This window comes from Triticum aestivum, chromosome 1D (assembly GCF_018294505.1).
Source record: "Triticum aestivum cultivar Chinese Spring chromosome 1D, IWGSC CS RefSeq v2.1, whole genome shotgun sequence".
NCBI classification, from domain to species: Eukaryota; Viridiplantae; Streptophyta; class Magnoliopsida; order Poales; family Poaceae; genus Triticum; species Triticum aestivum.
Genome location: NC_057796.1, coordinates 24694015 through 24713988, shown reverse-complemented (window position 1 = coordinate 24713988; position 19974 = coordinate 24694015). Strand labels below are relative to the sequence as shown.

The 19974-nt window shown below is 43.1% G+C and overlaps 1 protein-coding gene across 1 annotated transcript; it reads left to right on the top strand.

The window, feature by feature from the left end:
- The first annotated feature begins 1320 nt into the window (after nt 1-1320).
- LOC123180045 (nuclear localization sequence-binding protein) lies at nt 1321-2562 on the top strand. Its single transcript, XM_044592006.1, has 2 exons — nt 1321-1590; nt 1760-2562. The coding sequence occupies exon 2, from the start codon at nt 1960-1962 to the stop codon at nt 2416-2418; it is 459 nt and encodes a 152-aa protein (XP_044447941.1). The 5' UTR covers nt 1321-1590; nt 1760-1959; the 3' UTR covers nt 2419-2562.
- The last annotated feature ends 17412 nt before the right edge of the window (nt 2563-19974 follow it).

Below are 19974 nucleotides of genomic sequence, written 5' to 3'. Positions count from 1 at the left end.
CGGTGCCTGGATTAATCTGTTGATTACTTTGGATGAGCTCATGCATACAACTTTTGACAGCTCTACCCATCCCATCTCCCATCCTTTTAGCGATAATTCCAATTTATATATTTTCATATTCATGTTGCTTGTAACAAGGGCTTTCAAATAAGATCCATTTTAAATACATTTTGATGAGTTTTTAAATCTTTGTCAAGTTTCAACTGCTGAAACTTGGTACGAGCGAACGACAAAAACACAAGTTCCAACAACGGAAACTTAAAACTTGGTGTGCCTTCGTGCAGAATCCAATGACTTTGTGGGTCGTGAGGCAATCTGGCGGCCGAACAAGTTTCAACTACAAAAACTTGGTAGAAACAATGCTAAATTTAGCTAGTTTAAAAACTGGAACTTAAACCCTAAACACTAAGCCCTAAAGCCCCAAAACCCTAAAAGCACATGAAATTTGGTGTAACTTGGCAAAATTTATTTAATGTTAGGATTATGAAGTTTCAATATATGAAACTTAGAATTTTGTTTTAAAAGTTGTCAAGATGAACGCAAGATTGCTCTTGTGGAAGTTTTCGTCATGACGAACGCAAATATGCAAACGAAACTAAATATAGATTTTCGTTTCAAAAGATAGAGTAAATCAGAATTAAAAGATGAAATAAAAAAGACATGAGAGATGGGATGGATGACTCATGCAACTATACAAAAGCATGCATGCATGTCCTCCAAAAAAACATGTATGCATGCGAATCTCCAACCAATTGGATGGCAAGAATCTCTTTTCTCAACTATTTATTAGCTCAGCAAAACCAAAAACAACACCAACTACCGAATCATATGTGTTGAGTTCTCGTGCGTGTTGGTGCCGTGAGCCTTCTCGTAAGCATAAACCGGTTGAGGATTAAACTCTTGTGCGGTTGTATCAGCTTGACACGATGGTAGACCTGAAATTAGGTTCCATCGTGAAGAAAAATCGAATCATCAGGAGGCTTGAGACCTAGGCCGGCATGGCTAATCAAGAGGCACAATTTTGGGCACGCATGCAAGGCAATGAACAGGTTTGAGACCTTGAGGCCGGCATGGCTAATCAAGTCGTCGGAGTCAGGATACGACAAACGATTGACAGGCAGGTAGCTAGTAAGGTGTCACGAGGCACGCACGCACTACCCTTCGTCCTTGCAATCAGTGGTGCATATCTGTACCGGATCCACCACCACCGTGCACCCCACCCACTGACATCACCGCGCACAACGCCGCACTATAGCTACATTTAGCTAGGTGCCACTCACTCTCTCCCTCGCCATGGATCGAGTACCATGTACCATCGTAGCTCTATATATAACCCGGTGGTTCGTCCAGAGTCTAGCTCCATCCATTAGCATCCATCTCCGGCTAGCAACACAAACGACCTTCTCTTTCTCCTCTTTCTTCAGGGTAGTCGGCCGGAGTCCGGGACGAAGCCGGCGGCGAAGACTCCAAAGAGGATCATCATCAGTTCATCGCACAAATCGACCAGCCATGTGTAACAACAGCGGCGGCCGCGGCGGGGCGATGGCGGCTCGGAAGGGGCCGTGGACGGAGAACGAGGACGCCCAACTGGTATGGTTCGTGCGCTTGCTCGGCGAACGCCGTTGGGATTTCTTAGCTCAGGTCTCAGGTTTGCGCGGTGGCGGGTGATCGATCCAACCTGACCTCTACGGCCAGTCACCATTAATCTTCTTCTTCTCCCTCCCCTCCTCCGGCGTGTTCTCGGCTGTGCTCCATGCAGGTCTCCGGCGCACCGGCAAGAGCTGCCGCCTCCGCTGGGTCAACTACCTCCACCCGGGCCTCAAGCGCGGACGCATCACCGCCGACGAGGAGCGGCTCATCCTCAGCCTCCACGCCGAGTGGGGCTCCCGGTGGTCCAGGATCGCTAGGAAGCTCCCCGGCCGCACCGACAACGAGATCAAGAACTACTGGAGGACGCACATGAGGAAGAAGGCCCAGGAGGAGAAGATGCTGGCCAAGAAGAAGGCCTCATCCTCGCCCTCCTCCTCCTCCTCCTCGACCACGTCGCTGACCTGCTCGGCCTCCCCCACGGCCACGTCGTCCTCGGCGGCCACCACCGAGGCGCCCCAGGAGAGCACTACTACTAGCATGGACGACGAGGCCGAGCAGGAGGCCACCACGTCGGCGAGCGAGGAGAAGAAGGCGGAGGTGGTGCAGTACTGCTCCGCCGTGGACATGGACCAGCTCTGGAACGACATCGCCGCGTCGGAGAGCTACCCGGAGATGATGATGAGCTGGGGCGCAGCCGGCCACGTGGCCATGCCCGCCCCCGCTGTGGAGCCCTCGTCGCCGGTGTGGGAGTTCTGCGAGGATTACTCCCTGTGGAGGATCGACGACCAAGAGTACTACAACAAGATCGATCAACACGCTCTGAATTGAGAGGCTTTCGTTACGTTTCTCTTGTTGTTCTTGTTCTTCCTAGCTAGCTAGCTTAATTGCATGTATTACTATATACTAATTCATGCATGTAATTATATGTAAAACTTGAGTTGTGAGATTATATTGGTGACAGCTTTTTGCGCACATGTGTAAGTCACTAATTATCATATTTCTGGAGAATCTGTTGCAAAATGAACTTGTCAAAATCAAAGACAGTGAACTAGATTTCTCGTCTGTTTAATTAATCGATAAGACAAATACTTTGCCTCTGTTTCGAAAAAGAAGTCAACTAGTTCTTCGGCCTCTGCATATATAGGAGAGAGATGCACAAAGTTTGTGTTTAAATCATAGTTTTAAATAGTGGGATATGCCTCTTAGCGGCGGACCTCTTCTAAACGCTATAGCAATGCTATAACACGTTATTTAAAATGTTTGTTCATGTGTTTAGACCAAAGTCTTTTAGCTCAAGATCACTTCTAAATGCTATAATGTGCTCTAGCGGACCTATAGCATGCTATTTAAAACCATGACTTTAAATCCAAAGATAGGCAAGAAAGATTAATTTTTCCTACAAACAAATATTTTTCAGGAGTACTTGATATTTATTCAACCTATACAAGTGGAAATATTCATGCATTTTTGCACGGCTAGATATTACGCAGCGCAAAGTGAAAAATGGTATAACTTTGACGGTAGATATACGCGCAGACGTATAGATATCATCTTCACCAGAAAATATATACTATATGCCAAGATACCAACACACGAGTGCATGGGAATCCACTTGTGAAAAATTGCATGGGAATCCAATGATAGAGCCCTAGCCCCATGTCAAGCAAGCAACTTGCTAGATCGAAAGATGCTCAGATCAGGAGGCCAGCTGGTACCCATGGAATAGCAAGGAAGAAGCAAGAAGAGGAGACCTCTTTGTGGAGGTCTCTTTCCAACTTTTCATCCTGTCCATGTCTGCCTTTCCATCCCTCCAATAGCCTGTTCAAATCCCATCTGATAACAGTACTCTTTTCATCTTCGTCAATGGCCGATCCACACCTTTGCACCCCCGGCCGGGTCCATGCATGGGCACAAGCAAACTTCCGCCAGTGAAATTAAAAATCATATCTCCTATTTCTGTCACTCACTATGAGTCGTTTATCAGCGGTATTTTTCTTCCGTTCCGTTGAAGAGCGCCGATGGTATTTTTGTCCCGGCTATTTCATTGGTTGTGGGAATGGCATATACCTCCACGGGATGTGCAAGTTGGACCAAAAAAGGTCAAGTGGCTTTGTGATAAGGGGTGAGGTGAATAAAAATATGGGGGCGGAAAGGTGGTGATAAGGAGCAAGGGCTGCCTTTGTTTCTTCTTTTGGGGGTTGCTTTGCTCCTAATTCTCATTAACCTGGCATTATCCCCGTGGTTTGTTTACACCCACTGGTGGTTCACCACAAGACCTTTTGGTTTAGTGTGCTAGTTACCCCACAGAAGATGATTTTTGCCACCGTTAATTTTGTTCCTCCCTTGTCAGACTGTTGCATTAGAATCCTTGAAACAAAACTCTTTCCGCTTGATTCTAACTTTTTCCAGAGGGAATAAACAACGCATGAAGACTGTAAATAATAATGGATTTGTTAATTCTCAATCAATTAAGTCCCAAGCAACGCGTCGAGATTTGTGCAATAAAAATGTCTATTGTTTTCCCTTTTTGGTGTTGTGCTCTGACTGCAGACATTTGTTAATATGTTCTCGTGCTCCAGCATGCTTAAAAAGCTTCTTTTACATGTTGTTAATTGTTTCTTTCAGATAGTGTACCGCTCATGCCAAGTTGTAATGTGTGTTACACGTGGTATGTGCACTTGATTTTTTTTTTCAAATTCCAGAAGTTTTTCCAAAGTTGATATTTTTAGAAATTCATGAACTTTTTCCTGATTCGTGAAGTTTCTCCAAAGTTGATATTTTTAGAAATTCATGAACTTTTTCCTGATTCGTGAAGTTTTCTCAAATTCACAGACGTTGGCCAAATCTTTCAAATTTGTCACTTGTTTTATTTAATAGAAACAGGAAACTTTTTTTCCTGAGACATTGCAATAGTACAAGTAGAAGGAGACCGAGAAAAATATAAGCAAAGAGAGCTAGGCGGACGAACGAACACGCGGGAGTCATGTCTCGCTTATTGTCAGAACTAGCTACAACTTAACTCTTGAGGGAGGCGAGTGGGCTGGCCTAGTATTATAGTTAAATCTGCGTGAGTTTTCTCTTCTTGTTTTGAATTTTTCCGGTTGTCACTATTTGCAGCAGTTTTTTGGTTTTTCCCCTTTTACCTTTTGGTTTTCTTTTTTTAATTATTTGGTTTTCATCGATTTTCTACTGTTTATTTTCCTTTTTTTTCCTTTTAACACATCTTTACACATTGCGCATTTTTGGTATACATTAGATACATCTGTAATCTGAGCCTGTAGTTTTGTTTTCCGGGGAAGGTCGGTTAGCTGCCGGAAGTTGGTTTGTTGGCTGGTGGTTGCTGCCGAAGTGCTATTCTTGTGGACATGAAACAAAATGTCTTGGTTGTTTCCTGTGCGGCTGTATCGCCCAACTGTGGTATTGAACTCATGAGGTAGCGTGGAAATTGGTGTCCATTTGCTTGTTTATTATGAAATTTAGAATGCAATAAAATCTTGAGGAATTGAGAGTGATTTGTGTATGTGCCAAAGAAGTCTCCTCGTTGCCGTAGATATGATTGATTGTGATTTCATGGTGGAGAGTGATATGCTAAAGAATCATCTTTTCTTGCTTGGAGGATGTAGATTGGATTGATCAAGCATAATTTATGTCCTTGTTTATCATCAAACTATTTTCAAGTGCGCACGTAAGTAGAACACAACAAGTCCATGAAGGAAATATGCCCTAGAGGCAATAATAAAGTTGTTATTTATATTTCATTATATTATGATAAATGTTTATTATTCATACTAGAATTGTATTAACCGGAAACTTGATACATGTGTGGATACATAGACAAAACACAGTGTCCCTAGTATGCCTCTACTAGACTAGCTCGTTAATCAAAGATGGTTAAGTTTCCTAACCATAGACATGTTGTTGTCATTTGATGAACGGGATCACATCATTAGGAGAATGATGTGATAGACAAGACCCATCCGTTAGCTTAGCATAATGATCGTTAAGTTTTATTGCTATTGCTTTCTTCATGACTTATACATATTCCTTTGACTATGAGATTATGCAACTCCCGGATACCGGAGGAATACCTTGTGTGCTATCAAACGTCACAACGTGACTGGGTAATTAAAGATGCTCTGCAGATATCTCCGAAGGTGTTTGTTGGGTTGGCATAGATCGAGATTAGGATTTGTCACTCCGAGTATGGAGAGGTATCTCTGGGCCCTCTCGGTAACGCACATCATGATAAGCCTTGCAAGCAATGTGACTAATGAGTTAGTTGCGGGATGATGCATTACGGAACGAGTAAAGAGACTTGCCGGTAACGAGATTGAACTAGGTATGAAGATATCGACGATCGAATCTCGGGCAAGTAACATACCGATAACAAAGGGAATGATGTATGTTGTCATTACGGTTTGACCGATAAAGATCTTCGTGGAATATGTAGGAACCAATATGAGCATCCAGGTTCCGCTATTGGTTATTGACCAGAGAGGTGTCTCGGTCATGTCTACATAGTTCTCGAACCCGTAGAGTCCGCACGCTTAACGTTCAATGACGATTTGTATTATATGAGTTATGTGATTTGGTGACTGAATGTTGTTCGGAGTCCCGGATGAGATCACGGACAAGACGAGGAGTCTCGAAATGTTCGAGAGCTAAAGATTGATATATTGGACGATAGTATTCGGACACCGGAAGTGTTTCGGAATGTATCGGGTACATATGGGAGTACCGGGGGGTTACCGGAACCCCCCCCCCCCCGGGGGGGGGAGATATGGGCCATATGGGCCATAGGATGGAGGCACACCAGCCCATATAGGGGTGGCGCGCCCCCCACAAGGGAGGAGTCCGAATTGGACTAGGGGAAGGGTCGGCGCCCCCCTTTCCTTCTCCCTCTCTCTCTCCCTCCCCCATTCCCCCTTCGGTAAAAGGAAGGGGGGAGAATCCTACTAGGAGCCCAAGTAGGACTCCTCCTACTTGGGGCGCGCCTAGGGCCGGCCTCCTCCCCTCTCCCTCCTTTATATACGGGGGTGGGGGCGCCTCTAACACACATCAATTGTTCCAAGCCGTGTGCGGCGCCCCCTCCACAATTTACGCTTCCGGTCATATTCACGTAGTGCTTAGGCGAAGCCCTGCGCGGATCACTTGACCATCACCGTCACCACGCCGTCGTGCTGACGGAACTCTCCCTCGACACTTTGTTGGATCAAGAGTTCGAAGGACGTCATCGAGCTGAACATGTGCAGAACTCGGAGGTGCGGTACGTTCGGTGCTAGATCCGTTGGACCGAGAAGACGTTCGACTACATCAACCGCGTTAAGCTAACGCTTCCGCTTTCGGCCTACGAGGGTACGTGGACACACTCTCCCCCTCTCGTTGCTATGCATCTCATAGATAGATCTTGCGTGAGCGTAGGAATTTTTTTTGAAATTGCATGCTACGTTCCCAACAGTCTAGAAGATGTATGCTCTTTTTTTTTTCCTCTAGAAACCATGAAAAATGCCCTAGTTTTGTTAATAATTTCGAAACTCTAGTGGGTTGGGTTAAAAAATGCTCTAGTTTTGTTTAGAGCTGAACCCATACAGGCTGATGCTTGCATATTTGTCATCATAAAATTCTTGACTTTAGTTGTTCCGATTGGGAATAAACAAACCAGACCATTCCAGCTAGCTTACTACCTGAGAATGGTACAAAAGGGAGGGAACATGATTTTTAGGTTTTGTACATGTCTAGATGACATCTTTTCATTATATTTCTTGGTTATGCCCTTGTAAATCAAAAGAACTGCTGGGACTTGTAAAAGTGGACTTGTAAAAACTTGTAAAAGTGGACGCTACTTCAAAAATATAAACTAAAAAAAGGGAAAAATATGAACGAAAAAAGAACAAAAACTAGCGTATGTGTACCTGTGCGATTATGGACCGGCCCATTTAGTGCGTGCTTGTGTCTCACTGCAGGCGAGACACTGTCGCTCTCGACCGGACAAGAGACTGAGCAAGTAGCGGGCATGCTAATAGGCCGCTGGCGAGGAGATCTCAACCTTCACCTAAGACCAAGAGACTGAGCAAGTAGCGGGCATGCTAATAGGCCGCTGGCGAGGAGATCTCAACCTTCACCTAAGACCAAGAGACTATGAACCAAATCACTATTTAAGGGCTACTCCTTATAAAGGTCGCTCCCACCTTTACAGGCGTTGACTTCTCGTGCACTGCATGTGCGCCACTTGTTGTAAACTAGGAGTTTTCTTTTTTCCGTTGATTCGTTTATTCAAAATGTTTTGTCTCTTGAACCATCCGTTCAAACCCTGAACCATTCACTGTTGGATTTCTCGCATCTAGGTCTTCAAAACTGGATGCCATGTTAATAGGTTTCGATAAACTTTTTTTCAAGAAAAAAACCTGGAGCAGGAAGCATGATTTTTTTACTTTTTGCTTTTTTGAGAAGCCCAATTGTGCTACTCGCGGAAGCAAATCTTTGCCTCCACGAGAGCCAAATATGTGTTTCTCATGGAAGCATAGATTTTTTTTCTTTTTCGAGAAACGCATTTATGCTTCTCACGAAAACAAATCTATGCCTCAATGAGAAGCAAATATGAGCTTCTCGTGGAAGCACAATTTTATTTCTATAACTTTTTTTTCTCCAAACCTAGGGAAAATCGGGCGATAACCAAAAAATACCCATCTAAAACACAAAACACATACAAAAAATTAAATGAAATTCAGAGGCAGCGTCCAGCATGCAAGATGTGCAGCAGCTAGACGCGCCACGTGCCATGCTCCGAACACACTCAAAGTGACATGTAAAGGTCCTTAACAAGGGTTAACCTCCAGTGACCAGTTGGGCATCCTTAAAGCATAGACCTGATGTGTGGCAAATAGCAGCAAACAAGCGCCAAACACGCTGGCCTATTAGGCAACCAATGTTTTTGTGACCAGTTCTTTGCTAATTTTATTACAATTTTCCACTTGTGTGTACTGGTTTTCTGCCCTTCTTTGGTTTTGTACAATTTTTGTACTTTTTATGTCTTCTATCATATTCTTTAGTTCTTTATGGATTTTTTTTGTCATTCTTATTTTATTTATTTTGCTTGCATTTTAATATATGAGTTTTTTTCAGATAATTTTACATTATTTCATTCCCATATTTTTTTGACATAGGTAGAACTAGCTATGCTTCATATTAAAATTCGGTCTACTTTTAACTTGGTTTTTAAAATATGTGAATTTTTAAAATTTTGATGTATTTTTTGGATCCTATACATTTTAAAAAAATTGTTTATTTTTGGTTAAAAAAATCTAGTTATTAAAGTTTTAAATAAATTCCTTATAAAATTTAAATCCATGGATATTTTATATCATGAATATTTTCGAAAATTCAAAATAAAATACCAAAAGCAAAAAACAAACCGGAAAACTTGAAATTCTGGAAAAAGAATTCTCAATAAAAAACATAAGAAAAGAAAATTGATCGTACTAAGCCTCCTTACTCCTGTTCGGCCCTTGCCCATTTGAGGAGGGAGACCTCAAATTCCCTGACCCATGCGGTGCGCCAGTCCCATTCGGCACATAGTTCGCCAAGTGACGCAGCACCTAGCCTACCCAAGTGACGCAGAATATTCAGTATCCACCTGTTTTGGGTAGATTCTACAACCTTCCCTGAACAAGTTTTCCTTCTCTTCTTTGTTTTCTCTTCTAGTTTCTCTTTCTTTTAACTGTTTCATTTTTCCCCTTTTTATTTTTATTTTGTTCTAAATTCCCTTTTTCATTTTAATTTTATCTTCTCTGTTTTTATGTTTGTTTTTTCTTTCAGTTTTTCACTTCCTTCACTCTTTTTCTTTATCTTATAGCTATTATATTTATGTAAATATCTTTCAAATTTGTGAAATTTTCTGAAGTAATGAATATTTTCGAAATAATAAACAGTATAAGAAATCGTGATCATTTTTTAAATTATTGAACATTCTTGGAATTCGCAATCATCATTTGAGATTTGGAAATAATTTTGGGAATTCATGAACATGTTTTTATTTTTGGTGAACATTTCTTGAATGCATGAACATTGTTCGAATTGATGAACTTTTTCTCAAATTTGAGAACAATGTTTTACAATTTTGAGAACTTTTTTTGTCTTTTTTGAACAGAAAGATCTTCAACAATTCTATTAAATTCCGATTATTTTTACAATTCACAACGTTTTTGAATATCAACGTTTTTACATAATCATGCACAATTTTTAACATTTATGAAAAAAATTAGAAAGCTTAATAAACATTTTTACAAAATCCCCGAACATTTCTAAAATCCTTGAACGTTTTCCGAATATGCAACCATTTTCAGAATCGTGAAAGGTTTTTTAAATTCGCCAATGTTTTAGGTTTTTTGAGCATTTTCAAAATTTTGAATATTATTTGAGTTGAAAAACATTTTATAATTCCTCAAAATTGTTTTCAAAAATTTGAATTTTTTAAAAATTTGGAACGTTTTGGAAATCCTAAATTATTTTAAAATGGAACGAACAGTAAAAAACTGAATGAAAAAAACGGGAAGATGTCCCACGCTACGCGTATGCCTGCCCAACAGGGCACGCGTGGGGGAAGGGGGCGCTTGTTGGCTCGTTCGTCAAGTAGGAAGTCCCTCTGCAGTGGAAAGCCAAATAACGCACTGGGGAGCTCGTAACCGGCGCATTTAGCGTCAGCTGGTGTTTGAGGCACCTACGCAGCTCCTGGTATGGGCCAGCACATCACGACGCACAGAAGTGAATCGACCGCCAGCGAACACCTACGCACACGCTTCGTTCAATGGTTGATCGGTCACGGTTGACTAAAAAAGAAAAGGGAAAAACAAATCATGAATGTCAAAAGCGTTCACCGATTTAAAAGAATGTTCACAAACTTCAAAAAATATCATGAATCTGCAAAAAAAAAAGTTCATTGAATTTGAAAAAAGTTCATAGAATTTGAAAAAAAAAAATCACCGATTTAAAAAAAGTAATTCACTTGGAAAAAAGTTGAATTTTTTAAAAAATAGTTCATCGGCTATTAAAAGATTATACTCCCTCAGTCCCATAATATAAGAGCGTATTTCACACTAGTGTAGTGTCAAAAACGCTCTTATATTATGAGACGGAGGGAGTATCAAATTTGAAAATAAGTTCAATGTTCATCAAATTTTAAAAAAATCATCAATTTTTATAAAAGTTCGTTGAACTATAATTTTTTATCAATTTTGAAAAAAAATCATCGTTTTTGGAATAAAGTTCATAAAATCAAGTGAACTTTTTCATCGAATTAGAAAAAAGAAAAAGAAAAGGGAAAAAGAAAAGGAAAAAAAGAAAAGGAAGAAGGAAACATAAAAAGAAAAAAGAAAAAGAAAATTAACGAACAAAAGAGGGAAGAAGATACATGTGATCACAAAGGTGAATTGGCTAGGGTGGTTATCGCCAGTTGGATTGAACCCCTGCGCACAAGTTCAAATTCCACCTTAGCATGCATTCACTCATAGAGGTTTTTTGCGGATTTAAACACAGAAGATAAAAGCTAGATTGGCTAGCCCACCGAGGGGGCGCTTCAGGAGCGGCGCACGTTTGGTAAATGCAGAGTAACGGACTCCTGAAGCGCCAACTTTTTTTTGAGGGGAGCCTAAAGCGCCAAATAGGATCTGCCACGCATAGCCCTCGCTGCCCCACACGATTTTGGGCAGGCCCAGGTGCGGGCGGGGCTTCTCAGTTTTCTTTTCTGTTCTTCTAAAAAAAAGTCTGTTCTCGCTTTCTCTTTTTATTTCTTTTCTTTCATACTTCTTATTTCTTACTTCTTATTTTTACTTCTTTGAAAGTTCGGTATTTCAAAGAAGTTCTGTACTGCAAAAAACGTTTACGAATTTTGGAGAAGTTTCAAAACCTAAAAATGTTCTTGAATTCAAAAATTATTCTTTATTTTCATGATTTCAAAAAATGTTTCGAATTTGAAAAATGATCACAAATTCAAAAAAGATCTTGTTAAAAAATGTTTGCAAATTAGGACATGTTCATGAATTCAAAAAATGTTCACAAATTTCATAAAATGTTTGTGAGTCTTGAAAAACTGTTCATGAATTTTAAAAACATTTTGTAAATTCCAAAATGGTTAAGAGTTTCAATCAATGTTCACAATTTTCAAAAAAAGTGGTCTTGAATTCGAAAAATATTCATGGATTCAAAAATGATCATGAGTTTGAAAAAGTATTAATGAATTTTTAAAATCTTTTGAAAATTTAAAAAAGTTCACGGATTTTAAAAAAAATGGTCACAAACTTGGAAAACCTCTGAGGGTTGCGCAGGAGCGAACAGTGAATGCCACGTGTATCACTTTCATATTCGTACGCAGGAAATTAAACGTGTCATGGCGCGTTTACTAAGAAAAGCCTCTAAAATGATGTCATGTTGGGTTAACAATTAGGTTTATGTTTGACCAATTTTCTGTGAGTGGCATTGAGCTGTAGTCGAGGAGAACGCACTAGCGGCTGAACCGGGTTTTGACCGGCGTGGGCTATAGCTAGACATCGATATTTGACGGGTTGATGGATCCGATGGTGACCTACATCTACCTGACGTTCATTCACCGGCCATCCTTGTGAAAATCTAAATGCATTCTAGAATCCACTGTACTTCTGATATTATTTCAGCCCGTACTGATGCGACGAAGACTTTGCTCCAACACTAGGCTGGGTTGAGGTCCTAGCTTAGCTATAGCACATGCCTCAACGTCAAAATGCATGTCCTTAGAATATGACATACGTGACATTTTGACCATTGCGTTATTCATAATTGATATAGTTTTATTATGTAAAAAGATATACTCTCTTCAATCCATATTAATTATCGCTGATCTAGTACAACTTTAGAGTATTATTTTTGTAGATCAAAGGGCCTAACCAAAGCATGAGCAGATAACCAAGCATCTAGCCACCAAGATACTACTCCAGTTCATTTCACCATGTCACCTGCCATTTGAGGAACACTTGCCACCTTCCATGTAGCTTTTGAAAATTTATGAACTTTGACTCCCAAAAAAAAAATCTATAAACTTATCTCCTTTACATCTATGGTAATTCAATCATCTTTGCCTGGCCGTCCAAAGCCCCTATGCACGGTCAAAACTGAAATGGGCATTAAGCTGACCCGTGGAGAACTGGCTGATTGCTATTGGAGCTCCTTTTGTGGTCTCTAACGTGGTTTTTCCTCCTGCATTAGTTGTTCCTTCTTCAACACAGGGTGCAAGAGCAGCTAGCCGGGATGATACCACAAGTGGCCGAAAGAGGCGACAAGGTTGTCTGCGACTTCCACTCGCACATCCCCGTCCATGAAAAACACCCACAATCCATCACTTGGAACATCCCCTTTGGGTCTTATCAAACCTCTATGATCTGAGGATATGGACGATGATCATGGGTATAGAGCCCCTCCACCAAGAACAAAGAAATGAAGGTACCCTCCTTCCCACCACCGCCGACATGAACAGTGAGCCAAGACAAGAATCATGTCTCCTAACACACCTTTTGGCATAACGATCAAAGTGATGCCTACAAATAAGAGGGCAATATCTCCAAAACCGCGGAGGCAAAGGTTGAATAAGATACGGGCCGACAACGATGAGAAGGAGAAACAGAAGGGAAAGAGGTTAAAAAAATTTATCTTTCCCACCATCATCCCAACCAGGATAACAAAAAGGGGTGAATGGCGGCAATATCATATCCCAGGTGTTCACTTGGTACCGGAGAATGAGTTTGACTATCTTCACGTTGGTATGACGATTGTAAACCACAATTTTTAGTTGTGATGTTTTGTGCTTCTAAGTGTTTCTGTTTTTGTTTGTGGAATTATTTGGTTTTTCCTCGGATCTTTTGGCGAATGATGGATATATCACAAACTCTTGTCCTCACCTCCACAAATATGCTTGCCAAATATTTCCACTTTGGAAGCCATTTCCTACGGATTTGCCTCAGAGGAACAATTCAAATTATTGGGATTATAGAATCCTAGCAGTGGTTTCCAAAAGAAGCCACCATCCACCATGTTTGAAAATTCAACAACAACAAAAAATGGACGCTACTTTCCACCTATTAAACCACATTCCACAAATAATCCCATGGTCCGGCTCAAATACTGTAAATGGAAATGAATTCCCTATATTGCCTATCAATTCCAAAACCCACTTTCTTGACCTCCATAAATTTTGGGAAATATCGTATAGTAGCCTCCTTGGGATATACATGTCACCGTTGTTAAAAACATTAGTACCCACAACACAAATTCCACCGAATCGCCCAAACGCTAGGAATGGGCATTCAGACCACTTGTGAAGCAATCCATCGCTACATCTGTCCGTTTCGGGTGACGCTTGGGGCACGGTGCTCATCTCCAATGACATGATCACCCACAAAACTCTCAAGTTAATTTGGTCACTGCAACCCTTTGATCCAGCATGAAACAACTTTTCTCCAATTTGGTTTTGTTTTGCGTTTTGAGTTTGCTTAGTGGTGTTTGTCCTTAGGGCGAGAATGTGCCACTTATCTCTCTCTGACATCTTTGCGGAGCTTGACGTCGAAAGTATGTGGGCTGGAAAGCTTAATGTTTGTTTTATTCAAGTATGTTGTGTTGTTTAACAAAAGAAAAATATTTGATATCCCATGCAGATTATGTACTTGTGTACACATTGGCGCCTTACCTAGTCCTCACTTCTCAGAGTGGAATATCAGGATATGGCTATGGTTGCTTGCTTTCGGCTGGAGAGTGTAGTCAGGGATTTTTTTTAGGGTGTGGCTAGACGTCAGTCGATTGAGACTTAACCAAGTTTCAGTCAAGTGATATAACATATAAAAAAACAAAAAAATAAAGAATTTTTTTTTTTGCATGGATCCAACGTAAGACCTTATGAATATAGCAACGACTGACTTGGTTAGATCTCAGTCGACTGAGATTTAGCAATCCCGGGTTTTTTTTAAGTGAAGAGGATGGTAATCTAGACTTTGGGTCGCCGCTTTGTAATTTTCTTTCACTCTTGTTTCGATGCCATGTTTTATTGTTCCATGGAGCTTGTATGGCTATGCACATCTTTGTATGCAGAGCAGAACTCTCGGTACTGTATCATCCGATACGCAGTTTAGATAAAAAAGCTATCGTTGTCAAGAAAAATAAAATCCGCCCACGCAGATCACGACGACGGGCAACAGATCTCTTCATGATGCATGATAAATCACTTGGCCCATGCATATATATATATACGGATGGATATATCCATATGCATCATCAGTTAATTCGCAACAGCAACACAACACCAGTACCATGTTGTGGTCCTCAGAAAGCTAATTAAGCCGGTGATGGATATGTACCTACCCTAGCCAGCTAACTACCACCTTTCAGTTTCAGGTGTGGGAATAATGCGGATCCATGATCGGGACTTCACGAGCCATGCAAAATAGCTATACAACCAGGATATCGTCGCCTTACGTGCAGCGATCGGTGGTGCAACAAGGACGGGAACGTCCGACGGATCGTTGTCATGTACAGATAGGGTAGATGGGTCGAGGGAGGGAGATAGACAGGCTAGGCACGGCGTGGTCCAGTCCAGTGGCTGGACGGGGTGACGGGTAGGAAGAGATCGAGATCACAACGAAATAAAACGAACTACTCAGTGTAATGATTAGTGGAGCGAGCTGCCCTTATCCAAGGACGAAATCATGCAAGATACCCGGTGCTTCACATGTTGCCCACTTGCCACTAGCGGACTGCTACGCCGAAGCTCTAATGGCAATCCATAAGTTTTGTCTTTCGGTCTATAAATCTGTAACTAGGTTTCTATAATGTAAAAGAGATTGCATAAATTATTCGCGCTTGCTATTTGTAATTCTTCGGGGAGCGGTTTACATGCCCGTCGATTCCTGAGAAGAAGAATGCGAGGAGCAGATGCGGGCGACGAGGCCCAAGTTTGGGAGGCCAAGCTAGGACCGCATTGAGACATGGATGCCGTGGTTTACTTGAGGAGCGGCCCTAAGTTGCAAATCTCAGTGGCCGGGAAAATCGATAGCGCATTTGGAAAACCGAGCACATTTGCAAACCCTAAGTAATAATAGGGACAGGTTATCTATAGGTTGCTTACAAAAGAATTGGCGTCGGTCAAATTTTCTGCCACATCGACTTGCCCTCCACCATTGGTCCAACCGATGCACCCACAGCCGGCATCGCACTGCTGCATTGCCACACCGCACACCGCCTCCCCGACATCCCTCTAAACCTCCACTTTCCTAGCATCGCGAACTCCGGCTCCATGTGGCACCCGGAGTCATCAACCTACTGCCTCACCTCCATCGCTAGAGAGCTAGCGAAAGAAGACGGCTCTCATCTCCCACCTCTTTCCTGGAAAGGCAGATAGGGTTTTTGCCTAAGTGCCACCGCCGCCACCAGTTCACCTCTCCTCCAGGTGCCTTTCGGCGCCATCGAGGTGGGGGCAACCACGGATTGGAGTTCACCGTGTTTGGGTGCCCTAGCTCTGGCAAAGGCTCGGACTAGTTCTCTCAATGTGGGTGGGGAGGCGATGAGATTATCGGTGTGATGGAATACGTTGTCCTAGTTTTGTCCTTGTTCTGACAATGTTGATTGGCATCAATAGTGGGGTATGTGGAGCTTTGGTGAGGACCAGATCTTGGGCCTCGTTTGTTCTACGACTCGTGTAGGTGGTCTTCGATTGCAATGTTTGGGAGAGTAGCAGCGATGATTCGTGTTTCTGTCTTCTAGCATCTTCTCCATTCGGTGATAAATGACCATCATCAGTTTTGTAGGGAAGCTACGGAGGTAAGGTCTCCCTTGTTCTATCGGAAGGAGCTAGGATGGTTCCTGGGATGACAAACGGATCCACAACCTGTTGTTGCCGGCTTCTTCTGGCCCCGACCAGCACCTTTGTGGTCATTGTGTCAACAATGTTACCCTAGCTTTGAGGGTGTTTCGGAGATCTAGTGATAACGTCGATCTTTGCTCATAGTGTGTTGCCGAAAATGTAGAGGGGAGACGACGTCGATATAGACATGTGTTTTTTATGCCTTTATAGCTACGGTCTTATAAGGGTTGGATAATTTAAATATATTGATTTACTCTTCTGACAAAAAAAGAAAAAGAAAGAAGAAACATTCCCTATTGTTCTTTCTGCGTGCAAATTTTGTAATGAAATCACATTCGTGGAGGTTTGGGCAAAAACAACAAAATCAACACTTCAAAATGCTTTCAAAAATAGTATTTTTGAAGCATCAATTTTGTTTTTCCTTCGCCAAAGGCATTAGGATTGTTTTTCTCGACAATTTGGATGCATATTGAAAATTCAACATTCGTTGTTGCTGAAAGAATTTAGAATATTTTACTATTTTTTACTTTCTATTCACAAGGGTGCATTTGAGCTTGTGCGTAGATACTCCACGTCCAAAGAAAGATGGGGGAGCTGAGATCTCGCATTAGGTGAGATTTATGAGGTCGGTCCTTTTGAAAAAAAAAAACAAGTTCAAACATTCTTATATTTTTGTAGACACACATCAATGTTTGACGTACAACCTCAAAAAAAAGTTCTTAATTAATTAAAAAAACACAAAATTGGATGTAAATAGTGTCAAAGGACTATTCACCCAAAACATTATTTGTGGGAAAAGACTGGTGAACTAGCTAGAGCGGTTGTTATGCAGGGCAAACGCGGGTTGGAGGTCCGATTTTCTGGTTTTCTGCCTCTCGACGGCGACCTGCAAGGCCTCTCTGGTCTCCTCTAGGACAGGACGTGCACAAGCTAGCACCACTTGCTTCGGATCAATTTAAGATGGGATCCTGAAACATACTCACATAGTCACATACTAGTCGTTCATTGTATCTGTATGCACTAGAAATTTTTCAGAGACTCTAGACCTTCGCAGGGCGTACGCACATGCTAGCTTATCCATTGTAGCTAAGAGCCAGAAGGCGCGCTGCAAAAAGAGAACCCTTTTTTTTTAATTTGCTTGCTGGATGTTTCATTGGGTTTTTTTTTTCCGGGGAATTTCATTGGGTTGTCGAGAAGACGGTGGATTCATGAGCGTGTCTAGATAAAAATAAAAAGAATATGGATTGATTGGACATCGCCAGAGCTCTAGCGATTGTGCAGTATAAAAATATTTCGGTTTGACAATCTTTGGTTGTCGATGCATGCATGCATGCACCGATCGATGCACGCACCTTTGAGTCCTCCACAGCTTGGCATATAAAGTACGTGCACACGTATACATTTTTTAGGAGGGCAACGCGACAAAAATGATAAAACTATTCGGTTAATTAGCTGGCTAATGATCACCTGTGTGCTGTGTGTCATGCCGATCTCTTTGACGTAGTCGGTCAAGTATATAAATTTATACGTTGCAAAGCACGTACGTGGCGAAAAAGTGCAGCTTCCATGTGGCAAGTCGTTTGTTTAACGAGGGCAGTGGTTGCTGGTTCGTCGAATATAGTCATCCTTAACTGTTCTGTGCTGTATGTGGGTACGTATGGTAAACGTCCTTCTGGCTAGCTACGTGCGTTAACATATCCGCCGTCCAAACACGGACGGGCGTACTATCGACCCGACGCGCGCGGCGTGACCAAACCAGTTCGTACTTAGTTTATGGTGCATGTTTATTTAGCACATATGAACTTAAGTATACAACAACAAAAAAAGGAAATTGAGAAATAGGTGCTCAGGAAGACAAAGGAAGGGGGTTTGCGGGTGTCCGGACCGCTGCTACGTCGGTGTCCGGCAACTATAGCCATCCAAAACACTCCTTCATCACCCGTGTGCTTTTCCGCCCGACGCCAGCTGGCTGCATTGATGCCGACCCAGAGCGTACGCGACCTCTCACTGTCGGCATTGAAGCGGCGCGCTGGCTGAGAGAGTGGCGCCCACTGCATGTTCGATTGACACACCTCCTCGCTGCATCCAAACGATAACAAACTGCCTGCCCGCCTCCATTAAACCTGCGTGTGTGCCAAGAAATCTACTCCGGCCACACATCCGTCTAAGAGTCGGCGGGCATTAAACACAACATCGGTTGGCTCCCCACGTCCACCTGCTATTCAAACGAGACCAGATGTCAGGTAAGAACCATAGCACACCTCCGCTCCTCATCTCCTCCTTTCATCATATTCTCCACACTCTCGATGGCATATGACGAGCAGGAAGAGGAGTTCTCTGGCATAAAAGCCGATTGGGTGCCCGCCGGATACGAGTCGGACAACTTGCCGCTCCACCGCCCTCAACACTCCAGGTCGTCAGTGCCATGGGCAAGGATGGAAACTGGCGCACGAAAGAGAGTGGCCGCTCCAAGCCGGCACGTGGTGCAGCAACTCGTCGCTCCAAGCCAGCTCGCGGAAGAGTGGCGAGTTGCTCCAGTGCTGTATGCGGGGGAGCATGATGGCGCGGGCATTGTGGCTACCATGGACAAGGGTGTGTCGTGCCGCTCCCCTCGCGCAATCCGCCATCAATGTTCGCATAATCGCACCCTACCAGCGGAGAAAAAAGCCGGCTTCGTGGAGATCAACGAGACGGCCAGCACGTCCGCGACTACGGGTGACAGGGAGGAAAATTAGATCATCGAAGGCTGCCGTCGCTTGGGTCCCACGAAGGTGATGGGGAATGCAGTATTTCAAAAACAATTCCTACGATCACGCAAGATCTATCTAAGAGATGCATAGCAACGAGCGGGGAGAGTGTGTCCACGTACCCTCGTAGACCAAAAGCGGAAGCGTTTAGTAACGCGGTTGATGTAGTCGAACGTCTTCGTGATCCAACCGATCCAAGTACCGAACGCACGGCACCTCCGCGATCTGCACACGTTCAGCTCGGTGACGTCCCTCGTACTCCTGATCCAGCTGAGGCCGAGGGAGAGTTTCGTCAGCACGACGGCGTGATGACGGTGATGATGAAGTTACCGACGCAGGGCTTCGCCTAAGCTCTACAACGATATGACCGAGGTGGAAATCTGTGGAGGGGGGCACCGCACACGGCTAAGACAACTGTCAACTTGTGTCTATGGGGTGCCCCCCTCCCCCGTATATAAAGGAGTGGAGGAGGGGAGGGCCGGCCCTCTCTATAGCGCGCCCAAGGGGGATTCCTACTCCTAGTAGGAGTAGGTTTCCCCCCCCCCTTCCCTAGTTGTAGTAGGAGAAGAAGGAAGAGGGAGAACGAGAGAAGGAAAGGGGGGCCGGCCCCCTCCCCAATTCGGATTGGGCTTGGGGGGGGCGCCCCCACCTGGCCACCTCCTCCTCTCTCCCACCATGGCCCATTAAGGCCCACTGACTCCCCGGGGGGTTCCGGCAACCCCCCCGGTACTCCGGTAATTGCCCGAACTTATCTGAAACTATTCC

Bases quoted from the DNA above. Each gene is read 5' to 3' on its own strand.
- LOC123180045 (XM_044592006.1), top strand. From the start codon at position 1,960: ATGAGGAAGAAGGCCCAGGAGGAGAAGATGCTGGCCAAGAAGAAGGCC.